The sequence below is a fragment of the Hibiscus syriacus genome, unplaced genomic scaffold (assembly GCF_006381635.1).
Source record: "Hibiscus syriacus cultivar Baekdansim isolate YM2019G1 unplaced genomic scaffold, ASM638163v2 tig00111013_pilon, whole genome shotgun sequence".
In the NCBI taxonomy this organism is placed as follows: Eukaryota; Viridiplantae; Streptophyta; class Magnoliopsida; order Malvales; family Malvaceae; genus Hibiscus; species Hibiscus syriacus.
The window spans coordinates 128865-156376 of record NW_024062953.1 but is presented as its reverse complement, the minus strand read 5'-3'; the positions used below and the strand labels follow the sequence as shown (position 1 = coordinate 156376).

At 33.0% G+C, this 27512-nt stretch overlaps 2 protein-coding genes and 3 pseudogenes across 2 annotated transcripts; 3 read left to right on the top strand and 2 right to left on the bottom strand.

The window, feature by feature from the left end:
• The first annotated feature begins 269 nt into the window (after positions 1–269).
• LOC120150065 (26S proteasome non-ATPase regulatory subunit 8 homolog A-like) lies at positions 270–3092 on the top strand. Its single transcript, XM_039162772.1, has 6 exons — positions 270–458; positions 788–866; positions 1500–1602; positions 1991–2254; positions 2525–2636; positions 2739–3092. Exons 1-6 carry the CDS (start codon positions 354–356, stop codon positions 2877–2879), a joined length of 804 nt encoding a protein of 267 aa, XP_039018703.1. The 5' UTR covers positions 270–353; the 3' UTR covers positions 2880–3092.
• A 3054-nt stretch (positions 3093–6146) lies between these two features.
• Positions 6147–7531, top strand: LOC120150063 (annotated as a pseudogene).
• A 1315-nt stretch (positions 7532–8846) lies between these two features.
• On the top strand, positions 8847–10961 carry LOC120150077 (mitochondrial protein pet191 homolog). The gene is made up of 3 exons (XM_039162782.1): positions 8847–8997; positions 9118–9222; positions 10860–10961. The coding sequence occupies exons 1-3, from the start codon at positions 8929–8931 to the stop codon at positions 10899–10901; spliced, it is 216 nt and encodes a 71-aa protein (XP_039018713.1). The 5' UTR covers positions 8847–8928; the 3' UTR covers positions 10902–10961.
• Positions 10962–12737: 1776 nt separating this feature from the next.
• Positions 12738–24107, bottom strand: LOC120150074 (annotated as a pseudogene).
• A 2077-nt stretch (positions 24108–26184) lies between these two features.
• On the bottom strand, positions 26185–27512 carry LOC120150076 (annotated as a pseudogene).

The window sequence follows — 27512 nt, the reverse complement described above, 5'->3', positions numbered from 1 at the left end:
AAAGGTTGTTGTCTGAATTCTAGGCTTTTAGAAAGAAAAAAATTTCCTTAACTACTAAGATTATTTGATAGATTCGAAAATAAAACTGATTAATGATTAAAGATGGAGAAGATACCTATTGGTATTGGAACGTACCGACTACATGATTCAAATTCAATAATTTTATTAGCGGCCCAACCCAATAGGATTGGCCAATCCAGCAGGAAAACCCAATAAAAGGGACCTTCATTTTCTCTTATATAGATATGTATATTATTCGGCTGTTGGGTGTTGCGTGGAAGTGAAAATAGAAAGAAAAGAAAAAGGAATTTTCCATTGATTCGGCAACACGAAAGCTAGCGAGAGGAAGTGAAATGGATCCACAGCTAACGGAAGTTTCGCAGCTGTTCGAGCGATTCAAAGCTGCACTTGTTAGAAAAGATTTCGATACCTGCACCAATTTCCTTTCTCAACTCAAGGTTTTTTCAAACCCTAATTCCTCCTCTTTCTCTCTTCGGGTACAAATTCTAGGGTTTCTGCGTTTCTTTTCTCTTGAAATGATAGATCCCATGTTGTAGATTGTTAGTTTCTTTGGAGGCTTGATCTTTTAGGGTTTAGCAATTTAGGGGTTTTGCGTTGGATTTTTCGTTTATGAATTATCCGTCTTTGAGCTTGGAATTTGGATTGAAATTGATGTGCTAGAACGAGAGAAATGGGAAAATGAATAATCTTTTTTTTAGTAGGTAGTATTTTTTTAACTAGTTCTATATCGAAATGATGCTCAAGTAATTTCGGTTTGTTATTGCAGGTGTTGCTCACAAAGTTTAGGAGCCTTCCTCCTTTGTTTGAAAGTACAACTAATGCGGTTAATGAACTGCTGTTAGCAAGTAATTCTTATGACTCAACTCTTTTTTTCTTTCTGTCATTTCTATTGCATTTCTATGTTGGTCCATCAACATGTTTTGAAGGATGCCTTATGAAGAAGACCCCAACGCTACACCTATTGTAACTTATTAGATGAAGCTTCATTTTGTAATGATTAGATATAAATTTGTTTCTTAAAAAGGCCGTTGAAGTACTTCCTGAATAGTGAGGACTTCTATGGAACCTTGACTAAAATATGATTAGGAACATACAAAAGTTTGCTGTTTTTTGTGGGATTTCTAAGCTTCCTTTCTGGTGCATGGATCATGGATGTAGTTAAATATATGTTACTTGGATTGATGTGTAAGGAATACAGATTTGTGTTTGATATTTTCCAAGTTTTTTTCCATGTATTTAGAGAGTTATTGGAGGGTCATATCCTCCTAAGTCCTACCCATGTCTGGACATGCGTTATAGATGTGCTCTTCAAGAAAAAAAATGAAGAGTTACACCAACAGTTAAAATTTGAATGTGTGTGGCTTGTAGATGAATTTTTTTAACCCATTTGAATGTAGAACATAATTTGAGTCTGCTTGTCTGAAGATTACTAATAATCAGTTCTTTAATTATCCTTTTCCTTTCACTGACAATTTCAGGAGAAATTTATGAACATGCTGTTGTCCTCAGTGTTACGATTGAGGATCAAGATGCCTTTGAGAGGGACTTTTTCCAGTTGAAGCCCTATTATACAGATGCTGGGTCAGTTGCTTGTTTTTCAGGGTTTTGCTCTTTAGTTTGGGAATTATGTTTTTCTTTCTAGACATAGTTGCATTCTATAAAGCTCTGCATAACCAATAATAAAATATGGATAGCAATTCATCTAATTAGAAAATCAAGTTACAAGGTGTATGTGCACTCACACACATACATGCTGTAAGGCTTCTAATACATAAATAAATTAAAATTGATTTTGTATCTTGTATTGTATTTGTATGAGCATGTTGGTATTGGATTTGTTTAACTCTTGGCTTAATATAAGAAAATTACCACTCCTTCCAATGTGTGTACTCTTTTCTTATGTAGAAGCCTCTATCATTTATTTTACGGAAATGATGATTAGTGTTTTACTTTTCTCTTGATGGAGCAGGAACCGTCTTCCACCATCTCAGCAAGAGTACCTGATCCTAGGTCTTAATCTCTTGAGACTTCTTGTCCAGAACAGAATTGCTGAGTTCCATACAGAACTGGAACTGCTTTCAGCCACTGCTTTGGAGAATCCTTGCATCAAACATGCTGTGGAGCTGGAGCAATCATTTATGGAAGGGGCTTACAATCGTGTCTTGAGTGCTAGACAGACTGCTCCACATGAAACTTATGTTTACTTCATGGATCTCTTGGCAAAAACAGTGAGGTAAGCAATACTCTTTTGTGTATGATGATAATTTGGAGGAGAACAGTATTAAGACACGGCAAACTTCTTTTAAATCACGGATGTATTTGCAACTATTTTAGTTCAAAAGCTCATTAAATGACTTCATAACATAGCGCTTATCGTACCACATGCTGTCACCATCAGAAAGTTTTGTACTGTTGGTGCTTCCATGTTTTAGTAATCTGCTCTATGTTGTATTCTTGTTTATTGCTCAATGTCATTAGTTAATTCATAACTTGTCATTTTCAGAGATGAAATAGCTGGATGCAGTGAGAAGGCGTATGACTTTCTTTCAATTAACGATGCCAGCCAAATGTTACTTTTCTCCTCTGATCAAGAACTCTTGGAATATGTGAAAGAGGTAAGCATTCTAGTAACATCCATAATGTCTATTAAAAATGATTTTTTTTCTCAAGGGCTTTGGAAAACAAAGCTTATTTGGACCTGTACCCCATGATTGCAGGAGCATCCTGAGTGGGAGGTGAAGAATGGATCCGTCTTCTTTCAGAAGGCCAAAGAATCTACACCATGTAAGGAGATCCCATCCCTACAGCTGATTAACCAAACTCTTAGCTATGCTAGGGAGTTGGAGCGGATTGTCTAGGCAAGTTGCTATCAGTGGTTGCTTTTGCTGCTTCTCAAAGAAACTCATATAACTTGCCATCATTTTGTTGTCGTGGATTTTACTTTCTAAATTCAGTATGAAGCTTTAAAAAGTTCTTTCGATTCCATATTTCAAACCATATACTTGGTGGCTTCCAAATTGCTAAAATCTATTTTACCTTGATTCAAAATGAATGTTGGATATTAAAGAGAATGTATTTGATGCATGCTCAACATTTTGGACGTTCTTTGGAATACTGAATGTTTAATGTATTGGACACAGATAATTTAAAAGAAAATGAAAAATTAGGTTTAACATAGGTCAGGTTGCATATATTTCCAACACGTTGTTTATCATATACTCTTTACAGGGAAGACAAGACGATGGAATCTCTTATCACTTGGTTTGTATCGATTTTGCCCGTCATTTTTGCGTTTAAGCGTATTATATGTTGTTCAATAAATAAGAACAAAAGTTAAAAGTAGTGGTTATTATTGAAATAATACAAGTGTATGGATATATTCCAATACGTATATATGTATGTATGGGCAGTTTAAGACCGTACAAGGGATTCCTATTCAAATTCACATGCTCCAGCAGGAGAGAAATGATCTTAATCTGTTTGAAATTAGTTTAGAAGTTGCTAGGAACCAGAACCCACCAAGTGAGTCAAGGAAGTATTTTTAAAATGTGCCGATTTAACTGTATGAATACAATTACAACCTATATGCACACAAGTAAACTAGTTAAATTTTCAAATATGGATATGTTAACTGTAAAATTAGTTTTGAAAAAATAATTTCAAATAAACATAAATTTTACGGTTAACATATGTGAATATGATACAGTTCAAAATGCTGAATATAATAAATTAAACTCGATTTGTATGCTCTTGCTGCTGCGTTACATTTCAATGTCATCCAGATCCGTAAGAGGGAAACAGAGGATTGCTGCAATTCCAGTCAGCTGCGCCAATTCTGAATATACATGCATACAAGAAGTTGCTAACTCTATAGATGAAAATTATTTTATTCATTTTTTTAGTTTTCTGTTAATTTTTTTTGTTTTATTTTCTAGATTTTAATCTAACAATTTTTCACTTAGACAATATATGTCTCTTAACTAATGTACAATCTTATGAGCTTAAAATTCTTTTATTTATTCATTTTTTTAGTTTTCTGTTAATTTTTTTTGTTTTATTTTCTAGATTTTAATCTAACAAATTTTCACTTAGACAATATATGTCTCTTAACTAATGTACAATCTTATGAGCTTAAAATTTACTATCACATAATAAGTATTATATAAAAATCTCGTTCATCAATTATATTCATATAGGATCAAAGCAGTCTTAGTTGTATCAATCATGATTAGACTCATCGATGACCACATATACAAACACAATTAAATGAAATAGTTCAGTCATGAAGTGTATCATAGAAACTATATGTAATGTAAATCAAATATGCATACTTTCACTGGTCTTTGTCAGTAATCGATTATGTAGTTTACCTGAATATAACTGCAAGCTTACTCAACCTGAGTGACCAAAACATAAATGAAATTATTGTATGTTTGAGATATAATGGTACAATGACTTGATTATAACAATCGATTAACTGAGTGATTTTATTATTATTTTAAATACAATGACTCAATTTTAAAATTACTAATAATACAATGACTTGTAATATAGTTTAGCCATTATTTTAATTATCAAAAATATTTTTTTAGGAATTACTATAAGCGTAGTTATAGCCCAAGTTTGCGTAAGATTGATTAATCTGAACCGTTTATTTTTAAGCCGACATTTTCAGCGTCCGATCGCATCTAACACGTGGGAAGAGCTAGACACGTGTAAAGATAACAGCTATCCCTCCGGAAAATGTCAACCAAAGGGGGATAGGAAGACGAGACGGGGAAATCAATGCAAATCTTGTACTTCAATTTTTTTCCTTTGAATTTATTTTCATTTATTGTTCCTCATTTTAATTATTTGTTTTAGACTGTTAGTTATATAAATCGAAGAATATTAAATTTTTAATTTGTATTTTAAAAATAAATATAAATTCAAAGAGAAAAGAAAAGAAACAAGTAAATGAATGAATGAGAACCTCGCCTTCTTTGTTATCCCTAACTATAGATTCAGCTGTTCTTAACCTTTCCAACATCGCCGATCTCTCCACTCTTCCCGATCATATCGTCATCGATCTCTTCCTGGTAAAACACCCTTTTTCTTACCATTTCACTTTTCTTTTTTGATTTTATTTTTTGCCTTTTAGTTTGATGGATAGTTTTATTTTCTTGGTTATATTCTGTGGGGGGTTTTTCTGGCCTTTTGGATTTGATGGGTAGTTTTAATTTCTGGTTTATTTTGTGGGTTTTCTTTTTATGTGAAGCTATGAATTTTTTTGATGTTGGGTTTTGAATTTGTATGTACTGTTGGGCAAACGATTCCTTCGATTTTGATTCCTATGATCTGCATTTTCAAATTTGTTTGATTATATATATATATTTGTTTGTTTTATTTTTAAAAAAATGTTCAAGTTTATGTTGTTATGCTTAAATATCATTCCTGTTTTTTTGTTAAATCTTTAAGCTGGATTTTGGTTCGATATCTGGGTGATCTAGATTTGCTTTCTGCTTACATTTTGATACAGGATAAAGCAACATACTAATGGTGGAAGTTAGAAAGGGCTAATAAAACCTTTACTCTTTGTTTCTCTTTTGATTCTTAAATGGCTAGCTCACGTTGTTCTCTCGACTCACTTATATGTGAAGTTACCGCTGCCACTTTTTTACTAAAGTTTCTCTGTTGTGAATCTTGTGATCATTTTGTTTTCCTTTTCATGGTCCATTGCACGTTGCAGATTTTACCTTTTTTTTCTTCATTCTTTTCCGCCCCTTGTTTCTCATTTGAATCTTTACGATTTCTCCTTATTTCAATTCTCATATTTTTACGTTCTTTTTTCTGTCTGACTAGCTTATATTTAGGTTTACGAATCCAGCTTATCTCTGTAAACTTGTACATTTTATTGTTTGAACTTTTGTTTGATGCTAATGGCATTCATGTAGTAAGACATGTTTTCATGAGTCGGCAGGGACAACGTGTTTTCTCTCATCCAGGCACTCAACATTCAAGTCACAGTTTCCCCTGTCCTTCCTACCAGTAAGTCTTTTTGCCCGAGTTTCAAATATTTGTTTTTCTTTTCCAATGGGTTTTGAGCTGATTTCTACAACGAATTTTTGTTCCCTCTGTAGGATGTTTTGAGAAATTCTGAGATTGGTTTAATCGGTGAAACACGCAAGAGTTACAACCAGTTGCTTTTCCGAGGCCCTATATTTTGGAATTGGATTGTGGTTTGTATTTGACAAGATGTCGCTAGCTATTAAGGACGATGAGATTGACATTGTAATAGGAGCAGTCCGTTCGATCTGACATCGTTCATGAATGAATGGAGACCAATGTTCTCTCGCTTTCATCTCATAATTGTCAAAGACCCTGATTTGAAAGAGGAACTCAAAATACCTGAAGGCTTTAACCTTGATGTCTATGAAAAGCCTGACATAGATCGAGTGGTAGGTTCTTCTACTTCGGTTCTCTTCTCTGGCTATGCGTGCAGGTATTTTGGATATCTTGTTTCTCGGAAAAAGTACATTATCTCTGTAGACGATGACTGTCTCCCAGCCCAGGACCCTAAAGGCTTTTTGGTGGATGCTGTTGCCCAGCATATTACCAACCTTACAACCCCAGCCACACCATTCTTTTTTAATACTCTGTATGACCCTTTCACTGAAGGAGCCGATTTTGTTCGTGGCTACCCATTCAGTCTTCGGAGTGGGGTGAAATGTGTTTTTTCGTGTGGACTATGGCTTAACCTGGCTGATCATGATGCACCTACTCAAGCCTTAAAAGCAAGGCAAAGGAATTCCCGATATGTTGATGCAGTTATCACTGTCCCAGCCGGGTCCCTGGTGCCCGTTAGTGGAATCAACATCGCTTTTGACCGGGAGGTGGTAGGACCTGCCTTGGTTCCAGCTTTGAAGTTGGCTGGGGAAGGTAAGTTTAGGTGGGAAACAATGGTAGATATCTGGAGTGGATTGTGTGTTAAAGTTGCATGTGATCACTTGGGGCTTGGTGTGAAAACTGGACTGCCGTACGTGCGGAGAATTGATAGAGGTGATCCTATAGCAAGTTTGAAGAAAGAGTGGGAGGGTGTGAAGCTGATGGAGGAAGTTGTCCCGTTCTTTCAGTCGGTAAGGTTGTCAAGGGAAGCTACAACGGTGGAGGACTGTATTGTTGAGGTGGCAAATGCTGCTAAAGAGCGGCTAGGTTCGACAGACCCTGTATTTACTCGTGCTGCTAAAGCGATGCTGGACTGGGTTTATCTCTGGAAATCGGTTGGATCTATCTCATCGTCGTCCCCAGCTGTTTAGGAAAGTACTTATCATGATGTCAGTGTTTTTAACATATATCCTATTGTTGTTACAGGCATGGCAGCTTTTGCTTTTTAAGTTTTAGTTATGGCTCTAGAGACGCTGTAACAAGTAGTTCAAACATGGTTGAAATAACTGGATTGATCCAGTCAGTTGAACCAGTTTAACCAAGAACCGAAGGCTTGTTTGGTTGGTTGAACCGGAGAATTTGGTCACGTTGGTTTGATTTTCGGTTTGATTTTCTTGACATTTGGCACTTAAAACAACTCTTTATATAATCTTTGCTGATTGATGAAACTTGGAACTTGGGTTATTTTGTTGAGTGAAATATCATGAGTTATTTTATTATTAATAATCAATTGTTCTTAATTTTAGATAAAATATTAATTTAATCTTAAATTTTACATAAAATATTAATTTAACTCTTAAATCTAATAAAAGTTCATATAGCCGGTAATCACTCTTCATCGTTAATTGACGTCATTGGTCATCACTGATCGTTGTGCTGACTTCTTTAATATATATATATATATTTCATTTCCTTTCATTCTTTTGCTTTGTTATACCTTCATGAATCATGCAGTTTCCTCTTTTGGAATAAGAGCGCTTGAATTTGCTCATGGACACGCCCCATTTTCCAAGTATCCGTCGATGTGTAAATGAACTGGTTTGAAATAATAATGTTATGTTTATATTCATTTATTTATTTTTGAAAGTGTTCATGTCTATGTTTAGTTCATGTTCGTTTGTTTATTTTTAAAGTGTTCAAGTTTGGTTCATGTTCTTTTAAATTTTAGTATTATGTTTGTGTTCGTTTATTTGTTTTTAAAAGTGTTTGTGTTCGATTTATTTAATGTTTGTGAACATGTTCATTTAATGTCCCGAACATATTTGTTTAACGTTCGTTAAATATTGACAACCAACACTCTTTTCTAGAAACGATGAAATTATTCCATTAATTTTAAGTTCCTTAGGCTTCATAGATTAAACTCCAAATTTTATCATGTGTTTAATTTAGTCCTCACTTTCATCAATATTTAAAATGTATGCAAATAAAAGGAAAAGAAGAATTGGATAAATGATCTTATAAATGATTCGATAAATTAGATTATAAACGGGCTTGTTTATGAATATAAACAAACTCAACATTACCTTTGTTTGTGTTCTTCCGTTTATTAAATGAACATAAAAATTTTGTTCATACTTATTTATTTAGCTTAATAAACGAACGCTATATGAATGATTCACGAATAGTTCATCGAAAACTCTGTTCATTTACACCCCTAGCTGGAATTAATGGCCAAACGACCAAAATAAGACGGATTCAAAACTAAAGTGACCAAAATGTAATTTTCTAAAAAGGGTGATCAAAATAAGGTAGACTGAAAAAAGAGCACTAGTGTAATGTACTCTAAAAAGAGAGCACTAGTGTAAGTTACTCTATATGGACACAAATAGAATTATAAAATTATGCAATATGAGACAAATTAAAAAGATAGAAAGTAAAACCCCGTAATCTATCAGATACACTTGATCGCTTTCTTCATTTTGGTTTGATTTGAAGACAAAAAGGCTTTTCTTTTTAAGAAAAAAAATGCTGCGAAATTGAAAAATGTCAAAATCTTGCAAAGGTTTGGCCATGGAACTGGTAAAGTGTCCAAGTGAATCAGATTGTGTTAAGGTATTCTTTTTCCCCTTTCTCATCTACCCTCTTTGCTTTTTTCCTATTGCTTTCCTGATTTAACGCCCTGACATGAAATCACATAACATTACTGAATTTTCCAATTTGGGGATTAATTAGGTTGAGAAGCGTTCAATCAGGGAATGTGCTGGAGAAAAAAGCCCCTGTATACCAAGCGAATGTGTTGGACTCAGAGAAACTTATTTCAATTGCAAAAGAGGACAGGCACGCTGATTCTGCTTCTTTCTTTTTCATGTCCGTTACACTGCTGAAGATTTTTTTATCTTTTACTATTATGGTTTTAGGGTTTTAGTCATAGAGTTGATAATGGTGGAGTTTGTAATTCTATTGGTTCAGGGAAGGCTATCCCCTTTTTCTTATTTTTCATTCGTCTTCAAACTTAATTATTTGTCATAGAGCTCAAATTGAGTTTTTTCATTATTAATTAAGAATAATAAAGGTATATATTAATCATAAAAAATACACTTTATTAGGCTAGCAAGTCGCTTGACATGGGTGTTAAGATACTTGAACTTGGTTCACTCAATAACTTTGAGTAACTTGAGCTTGGCTTGACTTTTTCGAGTCGAACCCAAATAACTTTTGAGTACATACAGGTATTTCATTTGCAATCTTGTTCCAGACTTAGTAATTCTAATTGATTTAGGGAGGGCTATCCCCTATTTATTTTGGATGGAATGAATGGGGAATATGCTTGATGCTGATATCGATTAGATCAAAGTTGCATACGGTGAGGGTAAGGACTAGACCTAGTAATATTTGCATCCATATGGTGTGTCTTATGTTTTTCTTCATGTCACAATCGTGTTTAAGGTGTTATATATCTTCAATTTTTGGCGTGTTAATCAATTTGTTTTGTATAGATTTTGACATATTCATGTATTTATGCCGTGTTTATGTTAATATTTTGTGTTGTATCATATCTTCTGTTACTTGTACATGTAAGTTATAGGCCAAATGAACCAATATGTAGAATAAGACTTAATTGTGAAGTACATTTAAAACCTCTTTCTGGCCTGCTGTAAGGAATAATTAGTAATAACTCTACCGTAGCTATTCAATGTATTCAGGTTTCAATTTCATTTTGGCTCAAAGGAGTATATGTTGTATGTGTAAAATGCTTCTTTTTGTAAAAATATTATTTGTTGGCCATGAATAAAAGTTTCAAATACCATTTTAATCCGAATCTCTTTTGAACAAAGGGAGGGAAACAAATTGATATTTCCTTTGTGGAACTGCAGAATGCTGTTTTGCGTAGTTACGGTCATATATTCATGGGTCAAGTCAGGCCTATGCATTATGTTAACAAAACCTGTGTCTGCCCCTGCCCTGCCAGAAATATGCTAGAAAATTCTGTCCGAGCTCGGCCTTTAAGATTGTTCTTTCGTAAAGGAGGTTGGTCCTCAGATATATTTTTAGAAACAGTAAAGTGAGAAAAAATTGCATGTCTGAAAATACCTGTTATACATGGTTAAGACACAAGAAGATATACGATCACAAATTCGCAATAGGAATACACAAATTCTCAGGTCTAGTATAGATCCATCCTTGTTGCAACATTTCGGTGCTGCTCCTTGCTATATTTGCTTGACAGATCCATGATTATCATTTCAAAGGAGATTAATACAGATGTATACTTGTATTGTTTTCAACAAAAAAGGAAGCTACTTTCAAATGAAATTGGAGCTTCGGTTGTTAAAACTCTACGTTCGTTAACACAAAAACTCTATATTATATAAATCCTAGGTATCTTGGTGAATAAGCAATCTCGATTATGTTTAGAATTGAAGACTTTGCAAGTGACATGTTAATGTTATATGTCTTCTTTTTTTCCGTTCCAGGTTGACATGAGAGCTAGGATCCGTGGAAACAAGGGCTACTAAGGGAATGGGGGATGTCATCAAATTCGTTAACGCATCTGCTGATCGCTGTTCACTTATATTTTCATACGACAAATATTTATAAAATTGATTTTGGATTTAATCAAATATTTCAAAAATAATTCAAAGTTCAAAATAAATTGAAAAATACGTTTTCTAAATTATTATTATTATTATATAAATTTTGAGTTAATTAAAATATGTTTAAAGTGTTCAAAATGTGTTTAAAGTTTAAAAATATGAAAAATTCTATTCAGTTATAATTTGACACTGTTCATGATACTATTTATATGTGAATAGTGAGTTTCGAAACTTTTGATAAAGTTTCAAAACACTATTCTTTTGATGATATTTTTAGTTATAATCTTAATTTTAACTGGCAACACTTTTTCTACTTAAATTTAGTCCTTTTTAATTTTGAATTATTCGAGTTGAGTTATTTGAATTTTTAAGTTATTCAAATCAAATTAGTGCTTTGGATATCAAGTTAGAGTCAAGTTTAAATTTTAAAAATTAAATAATAAAAAATCGAATATTGAAGCTATGCCATTTTTTGTTTTTAACTTTAATCAAGTAATTTGATTGTTTTGTGATTTGATCTTTGATTACTCTGTTTAAGTCCATGTTTGATCATATTTGAATCACATTTTCCTTAATTGTTGTAGAATATGTGTAACTTAATTTTTTTGGAAAATTTCATCTTTTTGCAATTTAGTCCTTCAAATTTTTAATTTATTTGATTTGATCATCCTATTGTAACTCTCTACAAATTCTTTCTTCTAATCACTTGATTCCTTTGTCCAACAAACTGTTGTCCTTAAAATTCTTCTTTAAAAAAAACATTACACGTATATGATTTTAGATGTATTTGATCTATTAAATAATATTATAAATATTACTTACATGTGTGAAAAAATATTCATTTAAATTAGAACTTCTCAATACTATAATATTATAAATAATTACGATTAAATTTAAAATAAACTTAAATAAATATACTGAACTCGACTTGAAAAAAAATTAAATAAAATTTGAATGATAAAATAGTACAACTAATTCAAACTTTTCCAATCGATTCAACTTGATCAAACATTTACCCCTTGCTGTAACTTCTATATAACAATAACACTTTAAATGTAATTAAGCAATAGTTCTATTCATGAGTTTTACGTAAGAATTTTTTTCATTTACACACGCATTTAATTATTACTATTTTTTTCAATAAAACTTTAATAGATTATTTACCTAAATAATTATAGTTAAAGTTTTTTAAATGCCAATCTAGTAATACGTTAAAAAATAAAAAAATGGATTGATTCAAAAAATTCTCAACCCGTATTTTTTGTATAAATAATAAATTATAAATATGAATAGATAAATATAGACATAACTCATGAAATAAACAATTTAAATATTGGAAACCAATTTAGAAGTGTTTTAAGAATTAAGTCGTTTAAATGTATCAAATAGAAAATATTCTTAAGTAATCAAATATAGATCCTAAATCGAGTGAATGTAAAGAATTAACATAATAATTCCTTTAGAATAAAAAGTGATTTTTTTCATACAGGTACACTAGTTAGCATAGAGACTAAGCCTTTAAATGCATCCTTTAGAATTAAATAAAATAATTCCAGTGAAATAAAAACGAAATTATTAATCAAGTAACTTTATAGTAGGGAAAGTTGCAAATAATATAAGTAAAAAGAAAAGAATTCCTTTATTATTTATTAATATTCTCCCCTTTAAAGCCAGACTGAAGGGAGACCGCCATGATCAGTACATATCACAAGCTTGAAAAATTAAAATCCAACAAAAAATTAAATAATAATAATAATTAAAGCATGAAGCTTGAAAATTTATGCATGGCCAAAATAATGCCTTGTCGGAAGTAATCCGAAATGAGTTTGAGTTCGATCGGATTCGAGTTTGGGTTTGTCCTTTAAATTTTTGAAAGGGAAATGTTTATAAAAGGCATTTACTGCACCTGCAACTCCATCTTCACCTTCCATGGCTTTTGCTAAATCAACAGCGCGCTTTTTCACCTGCACCAAACCATTTCATTTTAAACATCTACAGTGAAAATTTCGGAAAAGAAATCAGAATGCCAAGCTCAAAACCACTGTAATTCAATGCTTAAGCTAACTTGTTCGTGTTTCCCCTTGTTAACCGTCATGTTACTTGAGACTTCATTTCTTTTGAAGTACTTGTGTCTGGTGCATATCCAAACATGGATATTGAGATAATTAGGGGAGATATTAAGTTGCCTAAAACCAACTTACACTCAAATACAAGTAATAAAGCCGCCAACTATTAAGTTCATCAGTGTTCCCTTTTCTTTTGCTGGTTGAGGATGTCCCTGCGTGCCTAAAGTTTAGATCAAGGACGGACTCATAATTTTATGTTACGGGGTGAATCTCTAAAATTTTAGGAGTGGACAAATTTATAAAATTCCAAGGGACAAAAACAAATTTTCAATAGAAAATACATAGAAAAAATCTAAGATATATGGTAATTTTAAATTTTCAAGAGACGAGTGCCCTCCTTTGGTCCATCCCTAGTTTAAATGACTTCCTTTGTTACTGGGTAATAAAAATATCTGAAGCATTAAACATGCATACAGATTTAAGCCTGCTTCATATAACCAGTTTCAGCCAATGTTACTTGGATTTCCCATACAGACATGTATTTGAAGGATCCATAGAAAGTCAGATCCCCATACCTATGTCTGATATGTTGAATGCGGGTGTAGGTCATCAGGAAAAATGAACATAGTTTTTTATCAACTAAAATCCAGGAAATTTAGATCCCAATAAAGCAACCAAATCATCACACTAGGGTTCAACCTTCCAAAACCTTTAAAAGAAGACAAACCATTATTCTTTTGCAGTTGACCATGACTAAAACCTAAACTAATTTCTTAATCAAAATCAATTAGTGAAATAGTAATTTCAAAATATTATAAAATGACTCAAAGTTAATACTGGAGGAAATTCATCGTACCTCAGGCTCCAGCATAAATTTTATTGCATCAACTAGCTTGTCAAGTGAGAACTCCTCAACCAGGATGGGTGCAGGACCTACTCCTCTGGCATGCACTTGCTCTCCCCAAAAGGTTGGTCCCCAAAGAAAGGGACAATAGTTGTTGGACACTGTATTCGAGAACAAAAATGACTATAAAAAGTAGAAAAAATAAGGAAATGGTATACATTTGGAGATGCTAGGTTACCGCAGCTTTAAGACCGGCAGCAGTAGTTCCAGCCCCACCATGATGAACCTAGTGAACATGCAAGGAAACAACCAAAACGTTTTGAGACAACCATAAGGTATTTTAAATACTTATCTAGAAACAAATTAATACTGAGACATAAGGAAGGAAGCCAAAACTCAAAATCCTTTGCTAACTTAAAATCCATTTCAGTCATTTGTTATTTAGTTTCTTGTTGGCCCTAAGACCAACTATGGTTTTTCAAAAAAGGAGCAACACTTCAATAGTTCACTGTTTGGTACGTAGGGAGGTAGAATAGGAAGCAAGGTGCGAACCTTGGACCTAAATCCTCCTAAGTAACTGTAGATAATAGAAATTTCTATGAAGGGAAAACAATATGCTTTCTTCTATTTTCACTTTAAGAATTAGTTTACAACATAAGCCTTTACAAAGACTGAATACATAGTGTATAACTTTGACTAGGACTATTCTAAATGTTGTCTTTATCTACAATTAGGATAAAACTTAGAATAATACCAAACTACTAAGAAATAAACACAAAGTAAACTTTAATCTTCTACTAATAAAATACATGTCTAAAATCTACACTACCTTCAAGCTGGTGAATATATATTATAGAGTCCCAGATTGGATATTATCTTATCTAAGCTATCTTTTGGTAGTGCTTTAGTAAGAACATCAGTTAATTGGTCTCTGGTAGGACAAAAAAACAATTCTCCACGATTGACTTTCTCTAAGATGAAATGTCAAAAAATTTCCGCATGTTTAGTTCTGTCATGTTGGACTGGGTTCTTGACAATATTAATGGCTGACTGGCTATTACTATAGACTTCAATGTTCTCGCATTGATTAAGCCCAATTCTGTAAATTGCCTTTTCAGCCATATACCTTCGTAAATTCCAAGGGTTTGAGCTCTATACTTAGCTTCCTTCACCTGCTACACCCGAACTAGCACCTATATTACGGCTTCCCTCACCAGTTGCACCTCAACCAACATCTATACAGTATTCAACCATGTTGCCACAACTTAATTGAACTTGTCCCTTAGGAGGTAGATGCCCTTCAAGGATGTAGAGTCCACCACACAACCTAACGTTGCCAATCACCTTCCCTGAGCCCATCTCGTAAAATTCACAAGCATTTTTGACAAACTTAGTTGTGCACTTTAAATCAGTATAGAGTTTACTGACAGGAAGCAAGTTACAAGCACGTTTGGGAACATAAAGCACAGTATTCAGCTGAATATGGTGATTAATTGTAACTAAACCATTCCCTTCAATGGCTGATAATGAGCCATTTATAATCTTGAGATGAGATTTAGGACTCAACTTCTGGAAGTTTTGTAATAAAGAAATATCCCCTATCATATGGTCAAATGCCCCCGAGTCCACAATCCTCTTTGTACAACCAATTTGATTAGTCAAATTAACAAATGATTATGTAACTTCATGTGTTGTAAACGCAATATTGGATGCATTTGCTGCTATCATTTGGCCAAACAACTTGTGTAAGTCCTCGAGTTGTTTGTTGAAGTTGCTGACAGTGTCGAGAGTTGCTAGATAGGCTTAAGATTCCTTTTGCAGTCAAGTTTTCTGTGATTTCCATTTAATTGGTTTCCATGTAACTTCCAACATTGATCCTTAATGTGACCAATTTTCTTGTAGTGTTCAAACCAGGGTTTCCCTTTCCTTTGCTTGATGCTTGAGTTTGAGGAACGAGTATACAAAGTCAACCAAAAAACTATTAGTTCGGACATCATTAGCCTTTTTCTATTTTCTTTTATGCAAACCTCTAAAATACTTCTCAACTGGAAGGTAAGGGCTTTGTGCTCAAAATCCTTCCTAGGACCTCATCTAATTCCTTGTTTAGACCAAATATGAATTGGAAAATTCTTATATGAGTTGTATGCTTTTTATGAAGATTGCATCATCGGTACACTTCCAATCATTAGCATCAAATAAATCAAGATGTCAATATCTTGTCATTGTATTGAAGTATTGTGTCGCATTCATATCTTGTCAAAGAGCATTTATCTTGCTCTCGATTCCACACTTTATAGGTTGTCGCATAAAGGAGAAATTTTCTCCTATTTCAGGGACCATAGTGTTGATGGGCCAAGACATGATTATGTTGTTTTTCATCAGCCATGTTCGGTATTTTGGGTCTGTGGCTGCTGATACATTATTTGTTGCCGAGAGATAATCATCCTTGTCTCTGCCTATGATGTGAAGCTTCATAAAATGGGACCATAGAAGATAGTTGTGGCCAATAAATTTAAGGCAGGTATCGGCACGGGTGAGTTGTCGGTGAGGATAGATTGGGAGGAGTTTTGATTGGATCCCAAACTGATTTTAGAGGTTGAAGAAGTATGCATTTTCTAAGGGTTTTTTGAGATCAAAAAAACCTAAACGACCGACACATATAGATAATAGAAATTTTTATTAAGAGAATACTATATGTTTTCTTCTATTTTCACTGGAAGAATTAGTTTATAACATAAGTGTTTAGAAAGACTGAATACATAATGTTTATCTTTGACTAAGACTACTCTAGATGTTATCTTTATCTATACTTAGAATAAGACAAAATAATACTAAACTACAAAGAGATTGTCTTCTACTAATAAAATACACATCTACAATCTACAATAAAAACTACTTGGCCAAATCTTAAATTAAAAGGCATGGAAACGATGCATCTAACTAGTAATGAAGAAAAATGTAACAAAATGTAAAACACGGACAATGCCCTCTCTCCTTATAAAATGCTTCAAATGCAACTAATACCATACACAGAGACAGAGGCATGTAGATAGTGGGAGGGTCTCTTGGCCCTCCCAACATTTTTGGTCTAATGGCATTTTAGGTCCTATCAATTTAAATTTAAGTCAAATTATGCTTTTGCCTCCAATTTTTGAGAGTAAGTACTTAATAACTCCCTATTATCTTAAACTTAGATAATTTGCCCCTCAGTATTTTACCTTAGCACTCCACTAGTTTACAGGTCCTAAAATGGATCATTTTTTTGACATAAAACACACTATCCCTGCATATAAAACGTAGCTCTTTGCTCATGATATAAAGGATCTGGCATGAGAATGGAATCCTATATAAAATATAACAGCAATCGTTTCAACTGCCTTGGGAGCTCAAAGTTTTACGTTACAACTTACCACAGCCGAACATTGTAAGAATAGCCAGTCATGGGGGCAATTGTCCAGTAAGTATACAAAGTCCGGCGGTTCTGCCACTGGAGAATAGATAACTAAGCATTATCCACTCCCACACACCAAATAAAATTGAACATCTAACTACTGAATATGGGAAAAGAACAAGTGAAATTACAATTGCCAATACCACCCCAGCCTTTGTTTATAATGCCTCTTTGTCTTGTTTTCTCCAGAGCTTGTACTATTATCTGGGTCATCTTTTCCGGTTCCTGAACAGGCTGTTAGAAGACAAAAGCAGTAAGAACCATTTAAGCCCAGTTCAACTGAACATGATAAAGAAATAGAATAAATGGTTTAATGAAGCCAATATAATTGTTTTATAGTAAAATAAGATAAAGAGGGTTAAACGCATTAAATTAGTGTGACAAGTAAATTAAATAGCAAATTAATTATCACAAAAACTAAAATAATCAACTAAATCATAAGGAAATGATCTAGAGAAAAGCAAATATAAAAAACTACTAGTAAATTCAAGTTCCTAAAACACAGCCTCGGACACAAAAAATAAATAAATAGAATACTAAAATTGTTTAAAACGAACAAACTTTTGTAAACTCTCATTTTACTAAATATCAAAAAACGGAAAGACTCGTAGAAGAAAACTCACAAGACTACCGAAACCAATATAGATAGGCTTATCACCATCTTTGAGCCATTTAACAAGTGACTCTGGCGGTTCATAACTGGATGCAAGGTCAAGGAAACAAAAGCCAACTACATCAATCTTTGGTCCCCAGTCTGCAGGAGAAAACTATACCACGTCAAATATGTATCCTTCAAATGGAAACTCCAAGACCAACATGCATGACATTTTATATTTTGAGTTTGGACATTTGATGGTGTCAAAATGTAGAAATAAAAAGAAAAATGTTAGAATTGGCAGAGGATACAAGACTTCTAATAGTAGCAGAAAATGACTGCTATATCAGGGTTTCCCAACAATGACAATTAGTCATTTTTAGGGGACACAGAGAAGCAAATATATCAGGGCGGTCGACAGCCCTGATAGGTGCTAATCAGATTGCAACACTGTACAGATATTGCACTCAAACAAAAAGCCAATCAGTGTTTAACTAAATTTTACACTTTTCATTAAGGTGTAGAATGGAATTACTAATCAAACAGTAGGAGGAAGCTTCGTAAATAAACCAGACAGGAATACTACAAATTGAAAGAGTATGTTAAGACATGTAACTCCATAAACAACTCCAACATACAAAATTGCCATAAGAGTTTCTATATGGTACAGAATAGTTTCCCAAGAAAACTTAAAAATAATTAAAAGCTCAAGGAAAATAGAAGAAAAACAAACAAAAACTAAAGGACTTAAAATTGCTCATCTTGCATCATCTCTCTCAATCATCAATCCAACAAGGAAATGCAAAATGAATGAAGCATTACCAGTTACACTATAAGATCAAGGCAAACAAATTTATCATCCTAAGGGATACATATATAAAATGACCTTTTGGTTTGGGAACAAGGTGGGGGCTCCATATATAGCCATAAGGCACATCTGGAGGAGAGCTATAGGATCCTCTCAAATATGTGGCATGCCTCAGCTTCAACTTTTTCTTCCTGAGCTCTTTTATCATGTCCGTATTCCTAGCCATATTAGGGCATCAACAATATGGTATGAAAGCTGCAGTCCAGATTACCAATATATGAATAGATCTAAATATAAATAAAATTTGACTGAAGAAGCAAAAATTAAACTCACTCTGTAACCAACGTGATGTTTAACACGAGATAAAGGATGGGGGAATTCACTCGTAGGCCTGACAGAAAAGTAACACATGTCATTGACTAGTAAACCACACATACAAGAATATACATCTGCCCGGGAAATGATTGAATTGTCACAAAAAGACAACACCAAAGTTTACATCTTCATAAAATAAGTGATACCAAAATCGATGATGCACACACGAACCAAAACATGTTTGTTTAGAAAAACTTGTAACATCAAAATAATTACAACCAACCAAGACTTACGTCCATGGCATAGTGAAGAAAATATGCAGTGGTACTTGTAGCGCCTCTGCAACATGTGTATGTCCTGTACGGAAAAAGAAATACGGATAGCTGATGTTTCTTCAGGCTATATTGCAGACCATGCAAGATGGTGAAAGAGATAAACAGAAAGACCCTTTCCAATCAAAATGCTCAATTGTCATTGGACAAAAGCATAGAGCTTAAAAATAAAAAGAGGTAAATAAGACCTAACCATATGCGGGAGGATTAGCAATTATTGCATCTACATCAAATTTGACATTATTGTCGGGATCATTGGCCTGGCATGCATCAAGAAGAGAGAATATTATGTCCTTCATTTGTTTCCTCTGAACAGGAATTTCAGAAGGAACTGATGGCAAGAATCCTTTATTTTTTACCATATCTGCAGAAAACTCACTGATCAGTACAATAGTTTCAGAAGGTTACAGATACAACCTGATTGATATTTCTGAAAGTGGACAAAATGCAATGTCTTTGACAACCCCTTTTTAGTTATTGAGAGTAATCTTTAGAAATCACTAGAAGAATTAAAGAAAGTAGGCAAAAATGGCCAAACGCTTGGTACACAACAATATACAAACTCTCAAAATTTGGAAAAAAAGGGAAGGAAAAAAAGGAAAATAGAAAAGAGGCCTGATGTAGCCTCAATCAAAACATGAAAATACATAATAAGAGAACCATTAAAAAGGCCTTTTGCAGATATTTTCACTCACAAAGATTTTCCAATTGCTTATAGAATCTTTCCAGATGTCCTTTAAAAGGTGTTTCATTAGAGTTTCTACATTTTGGTATTTTATTAGAAAGCTTGTCTACAAATGAATCTACTTGGAACAGCCCCCTACCTTGCCCATAAATATTTCTAGAGCAACTATATGGAGTTATGATAAAGGATCTTACCCTCAATAAGTACGGGTTCAGTTTAGAAATATTATTATCAAGATAAAATCAAGACACTCACAGCCAGCAAGAACTTTTGGATCTCCCCCTAAAGGATAGAACTCTAACCCAGCATTCAAAACGAAATCTTTAAAATTTGAGTGTGTTGCCAATCTAACCCTATGGCCATCTGCCTGCAAGCAAAATCTGAACTCCATCAGCTCGAAAAAATTGAGGCTTTTCTTGAAAGAAAATCTGGTCAAAAGGGAGATAAATTAAACAATTACACAACCATCAGAATCATTATATAAGAATTAAAATCCTACAGCAACAATTTCTTCGCAACATGAACAGTAAAGATTTTTTCATAAAGTGAATGAACTTAACTATTACTGTGAATATTCTAAGGAGGAAGAAGATGAGAATTCGGTAGAAGAAAGAACATACGTTCTGTTTGATTATTGCTTGCTGAAAAAAATAAAAAACAGCCTGCTTTTATAGGCTGAGAATTACAAAAGTAAAGATTAACTAGGCATCTTTTTCCTAACCTTTATCTCCTAAGAAGATAAAACCTAATCATAAAGTACAAGAAAATTACAATTAGGATTAGAATTTAAGACAAACAAAAACTCCTATTCTAATAGCTTTTTTAATTATGGTAACTTTCCACAATTATTGGCATGTTCTATGTTTACCAACTTCACTTCCTAGAATCTTATTAAAATCATAGAAGAATAAATTCGATTACAGTTTTCTGTATATCATCAATGTTAGCAATTCAGAGTTGTTCTAAGGGATGCCATGTCTAAGGGGAAAACAACCATAGATTATGAAATTGAAGTAATTATGTTTTAATTTGAATTAGAACATAGAAATACTTTTTCTAATTTAGTCATCTTAGTGTTTCTAGTGGCATCCCCTTGAGCAATTTTCTAATTTCTTTCCATCTTCTTCTCCTCAAATCTCAACCCCTCAATCCAAATGATGTCTTGGTTAAGAAATTTTATGTAATTGCCTATATCAAATGTTGCTGTTTCTATAGCATTCCAATCCCAATAGCATCCATCCCTTCTTACAATGCTCACTAACCAAACCTCATTTCTTATTGCTTCTGTCCTAAAATTCCACCAACCAGTCTTCTTAATCCTATCAATGTCCCCAACCTTAGCACATTTACCTATCTAAAATATTCTCTTCACAACATAAAAGCATTAACTCTGCACCTACACTGAAGTCTGTCTTTTAGCTCACCGCACAATCATGTACACACAGACATTACAAGCATAATGTACTATGTATTATGGATGGCACTATGATAGCAACATTTGTTGAGCCAAAAATATACCATATAAATATACCATATCTGATCAAATATAATACATCAAGGACAAAAAAGAATATTCATCACACCAAAAATATACATCAATGACAGTACATCAATATTATGCCATGCAACCAAAATTTACTATCAAAACTCAAGAAGACAGTCAAAGTGCAGGCTGTTAGATAAAGATATCAAACCTGCAGACTGTATGAATACTTCTAAAATGCTGTTACAAGGTTTGCTAAGATGAGAAAAAAAAATATAACCTGTAAACGTTTTCCAATAGCAACAAATGGTTGTACATCTCCTCGTGTTCCCACAATAAGCATTACTATTTGCAGTGGAGGTATATTCGGAGTCGGGATATCTGTTGTGTCCATATCCTCTTTCTCTAGAGCTTCACTGTAAACAACATAATCAAGTGCGTGCGGTTTCATATCACTAGGAATATCACAGTGTACAGTCCCATCATGTTTCACATTAGCAAGATGACTCAGCCACCTGATCTGCATAAAAAAAATTAAAGATAACGGTTTAAATTTTCATTACCAGAGAAAAAAAATGGAAAAGTAGCAAAACATAAACTACAAATGAAATATAATAAATAGGTGAACCTCAAAAGGGAAATTCTGATTAAAATTGACAAAGCACTATAAGCCAAGACAATAATGAGAAGAAAAAAAGGAAAACAATGAGGTTTTACATCAAATATAAAAGAAATAATGAAATATCAGAGCTTGCAACTCAATTAGGTTGTTTGTAATGAAGTATTATATTAATATTATTTGATTCTGCACAAGCATAAATCTATTTATCACATATAAGCTGGAGGAGCTGACCCAACACTGACCCAACCCATGTCAATCAAGGAAAACAACTTGAACTCGTCCAACTTTGAACCGGGTTCAAACACAAAATTCTAACCCAAAATGAACAGAATTGACATGATTTAAATTTCTTAAAGCTAAAATGGCACGAGCTAACCCAAAACAAAGTTTGCAATAAATATGATTCCGTTTTCAGTACAAACACATTGATGCTGATAAATCAAGTCACTTCACAAATTCAAAATGCACTTCTCAAATGTAATAGAATCATATCCTTGAGTTCAAACTATTTTAATTTAGAAGACTGATCTACGTCGCTCTAACTCCATGTAAGTAGTATTAACAAAAATCAAAGAAATGTGAAGTATAACCAAAGATTAATATCTCATACCTTCCTTCTAAACGGAACATTATCATCCGAAAAATTTGCTGCATATTTAGCTAGCTTACTATCTCTAAGTATCCGAGGCCTTGATGGCTGATTAGATTCTGAATCTATAGCAGAAGTAGAAGCTTCAGCATGCATGTTTTTTCCAGCCAAACTCCTGTCAGTAAGGCCTGGTAGAGCCATTTCTGAGCAATAATGATAGTATACATTATTTCCTTCATTAAAAAATCACATGCTAAGGCATTTACACTTAAGATTAATATGTTGAGCAGTCAGAAATAGAGCAAGGGAAAAAATCCTAGAACGCAATTCTAGACACAAACATAAATTAATTTCAAACTGTTGAAAATGACACAAATTACATGAAATAGTATCTAAGGAACTCTCTTATACATATAATGAGCAGGTAGCATTAGTTCATCGGATGGCACCAACTATAAATTAACACAGACAGGGAAATCAGAAGAGTCAAGATTTTATTACCAAGCATGCATGGAATTACCAATTACAAACTTTATGTTAGATTTTTTCAAGATAATGTTAGTTCCCCAGTTTCGTTCTTGGAAAGAGTTAAATTTAGAAATAGAGGCACGTAGAAAGTGGAAGGGGCTCTTGGCCCTCCCAAAATTTATGGTCTAATGGCATTTTAGGTCCTAATCCTATCAGTTTAAATTTAAGTCAAATTAGAGTTTGACCCCTCCAATTTTTGAGATTATTTACGTAATGAGTCCTTAATGTTTTAAATTTAGGCAATTGGCCCCTCCCAATATTTGATCCTAGTTCCGTTAATGGTTAAATTGATTATATATATATATATAAATATATCCCATTTCAAAGACAAACAACACTTTGCTTAATTAGTAATCAAATAATATATGCACACACATATATACAAACCGTAATCAAAATCAAACCTGAAGCTTGAGAACCCTTGTCCTCTTCACCTACAATTTCAACATCAGGAACATCAGTTGAACAACCCAAACAAATCACAAAGAATATATAACAAATTCACACCCGCTTCAAAAAAAGAATTGTTTCGCTCGAATGAAAATTTTCAATTAAATCCATTAAATAAATCCAACAAACGTAAAAAGAAAGCCAAAATGGAGTAAGAAAACCTGAAGAAATAGTGGAACCGGAATCATCGCCCGAATCATCAACGGAGATATCGCGGCAAGCGACGTCAGAGTCGGGACAAGTGGCCTCCGGCAACTCCGCCATTTTGTGAAAAGAGAATGAAGAGTTTCAGGGAAACACTAGAATATGAAGAAGAATCTGGGAGGAAATTAGGAGTTGGCAATGCTACAAGAATCGGATTTTACATTCAACAAATTAATTTAAATGTTTTTTTCTCATTTGATGAGAAATGAAAATGGGAAAGAAAAAAAACAAGCGAGAGATATTGGGAGGGAAAAAAGCGAGTCAGACACGTGTAACAGTTCTGGCTGTATATGTTTTACTTGAAGAACGCCAAATCTGTTAGCTAACCCCACTATTTTCCGGAATCACACCCCCTTATTTGGTTTAAAAGCATTCCCTCTCAGAGATAATAGGCATTACCGATAGTAGTTTTTTTATTTGGATTCCTGACAATCCTATGAATTTAGATTGTATAAATAAAATTATATAAATTAAAAATAATAAAATATATATATATTTTTATATAAATATTTTTATTTTAATATTAAGAATTCAATTTTTTTTAAAAATATATCGCAAGGACGGTTTAGTAAAATATATATTTTAATAATCTTATATTCCTTCAACTAAACATTGTATTCTTATATTCCTGTCAAATAAACTGAATAATGTAATATACATTCTCAGTAATGGTCAAGCAATGCAGCAATCTTATTCCCAAATGTAATATTATATTTCATGAACCAAACGATCCCTTATGTCCATTTGTTTTAAAAAAAATATTAGTTATTATTATTTTTATTTTCTTAAAAAGTAGAAAATGTGTTTGTTGTAAAATTAAAAAAATGATTTTTAGAAAATTAAATTAAATAAAAATATGAAAACATAAAAAAAGATGTTTTCAATATTTTTATTAATATTATTTTGAAAATTTAAAAAATAAGAAAATGCGAGATCTAGTATTTTAACTTAGCTTACACAGATTCAAATCATTCTAACAATAATTATTTGACTTAGTGATATCAGAAAGATTTAAATTTTTGTAAAAAAAAATAATGTGATATTTGAATTTTTTTTACACTCAATATGATCGTTGGATTGCATTTGCATAAATCACATGTTAATTTTTTTATTATGGATTTTTAAATAAATATAGTTTAATTTAATTATTTAATAACTATTAATTTATTTTTTATTTAAAAAATTCATATCAAATGCATTTTCATTAATTTTATTTCTGAATTCAAGTTTTCATTTATATTAACTAAAGATGTTTTTGAATTTTTAAAATACTAAAATGAAAATTATTTTCTAGAAAAAAATATAACCAAACCGACTCTACTTTTTTTAAATTTAAAGAAATCTCTTAAAAGTATGGGTAAATTATATGATTAGTCACTTAATTTTGTACAATATATTGATTTTGTGCATCGGTTAATAGAATAATGCGAATGGAATCATGTGTTGTATGAATGAAAATGAAAAAGGATGGGTGGGATTTGGGAAAGTTAATGGTTTTGTCTGATTTTGAGGTCAATAGCTTCAGTTTTGTTGATCATACTGTACAGTCAAAAGGGTGCTTGCTTATTGTTCACAAAATTAACTTTTTAATGCGAAAGTATGTTGCATGTGTGTCACTTAAAGTCATGTCTATTTGTTTTGAATTGCTATTTATAGAGGAAAGTTCAGAGCATTTTACAATAGTAATGCATCATGGGGTGTTTTAAGGGTTAATGTCTCGAATTACAATGGCATAATATAAGGTATAATGTCAAAATTAACTCTCAATTTATTAAAATGATCATTTTTTCTCTTATTCAATTTTTTGAAGCATTTTGGCCCTGAAATTCATTTTAGGGTAAAAAGACCATAAAATTTTATAGGATAATCACTTTGTCTCTTATTCATTTTTTGGGAGGCATTTTAACCCTCAACGCCAATTTTAAATTAAAAAAAAATCCTATTTTAGAGCGTTAATCGTGTGCTAATTAATAATTTTCATGTTTGCTAATATATATAATAAACACATAATCTTATCATAATTAATCACTTGGTTTGATGCTTATGAAGCTAATACTCATGCAAAGAAGCAAAATTTCATAATTTTATAGTTTGATGCCCATATTTGTAATTATTTGCATGATGGCCCACATGATTGAAGTGTTTTATGATTTACTTCATTAATTGAATGCACGATTGTTTGTTTGTTTAAAAAAAAAATATTTCTGAATAAAATATTTTTGCCCCACTATCTGAACATAACATCTTCCGCCCAGTTTAAAACAAAATGAAGTATGCGGTGTTACATTCATTGATACCAAGTTTAATTTATTTTAGGCCTAAATCAAAGTCTGTTGTGTTTGTCATTGTCAATACATGCCATCTAGGAGATAAAACAAATGTCATCGGACTCTCGAAGAGTCGTTGACCTTGAAGTCATAAGTGATTCTTCTCTAAATGAAGAGGAACGCGAGACTTCGAATAATTAGAATGCCTCTCCTTTGCCTCCCAACTACGGTGTTACCTCCCGAGCAAGCAACAATTTATCAGAACATGTCTTTCAAGTTTGAGAAATTCATCAGGACTATCTTTCAACATCAATCCTTCATATCATGAGTTCTGATAGATAAATGATCTCAATATCGAACTTCTTCCTTTACGGGTCGTGATAAAAACGAGCCTGAGAACACTCTCCATGTATTGAATAAGTAGCAAAGTGAGAGGCCACATGTCACCATGAAAGTGAGAGGGCACCCGGTTGTGGAAACGTGGAGAAGAAATAGAGGACAAACAAAACAAACATTCATTGACTTAGGAATGCTTTAGAGCCAGGAAAGTGAATCCACTCGAGTTGAATTTCCATTTCACCGCACTGCACATTTCGTAATCTAAGGAAAAGGTCTGGGATGATCTTTCCTTCATTCAAATATATGGGACTCTCCTCACCCAGATAGTTGGAGGTGCTTGGCTATAAGCTTGATAGCACGGTTCCATTTGGGATTTCTTCCAAATTGGTATGTGTTTTCAAGGCTTCTATTTACGGTCTAACATCAAATTCATTATATCATCCTTAGTAAATGTGTCATGGTCATACACGGTCTGGAATCATGGACAAACAGGTAAACAAATGAATGACTTAAGGATCAAGTTATGATATATAACAATCAAGAGACTTACAAGCCTAATTGGAATATTAGGATCTGTACGGATAGAGTTAAATCGTCATTCCATTCAGGATTTACATCCTTCTTTACTATACGAGTCTTGAGTCTCTGCAAAAAAAATATTTACAAATGAGATACATAAAATTATCATTGTTATGAATGTGAAAAGGAAGAAGAAAAGACCTGGTGGCCCAACTTAACAACAACGTAAGGGTTGCTGCTTCGAACATCCCGAACAGCAAGGTTTACGCCTCGTTTGACATGGACTCGTAGCAGACCCATCAAATTGTCCACCAAAGATTCCGTCGTTTCTCCGCCTTCTTATTTTGGAGAGCCTACCATCAAGTTGTGCATTGTCGCTCTTAATCTCCTCCTCCTTTGTACAACCATCTGAAGAAGTTTTCTCGTTTCCTTCTCA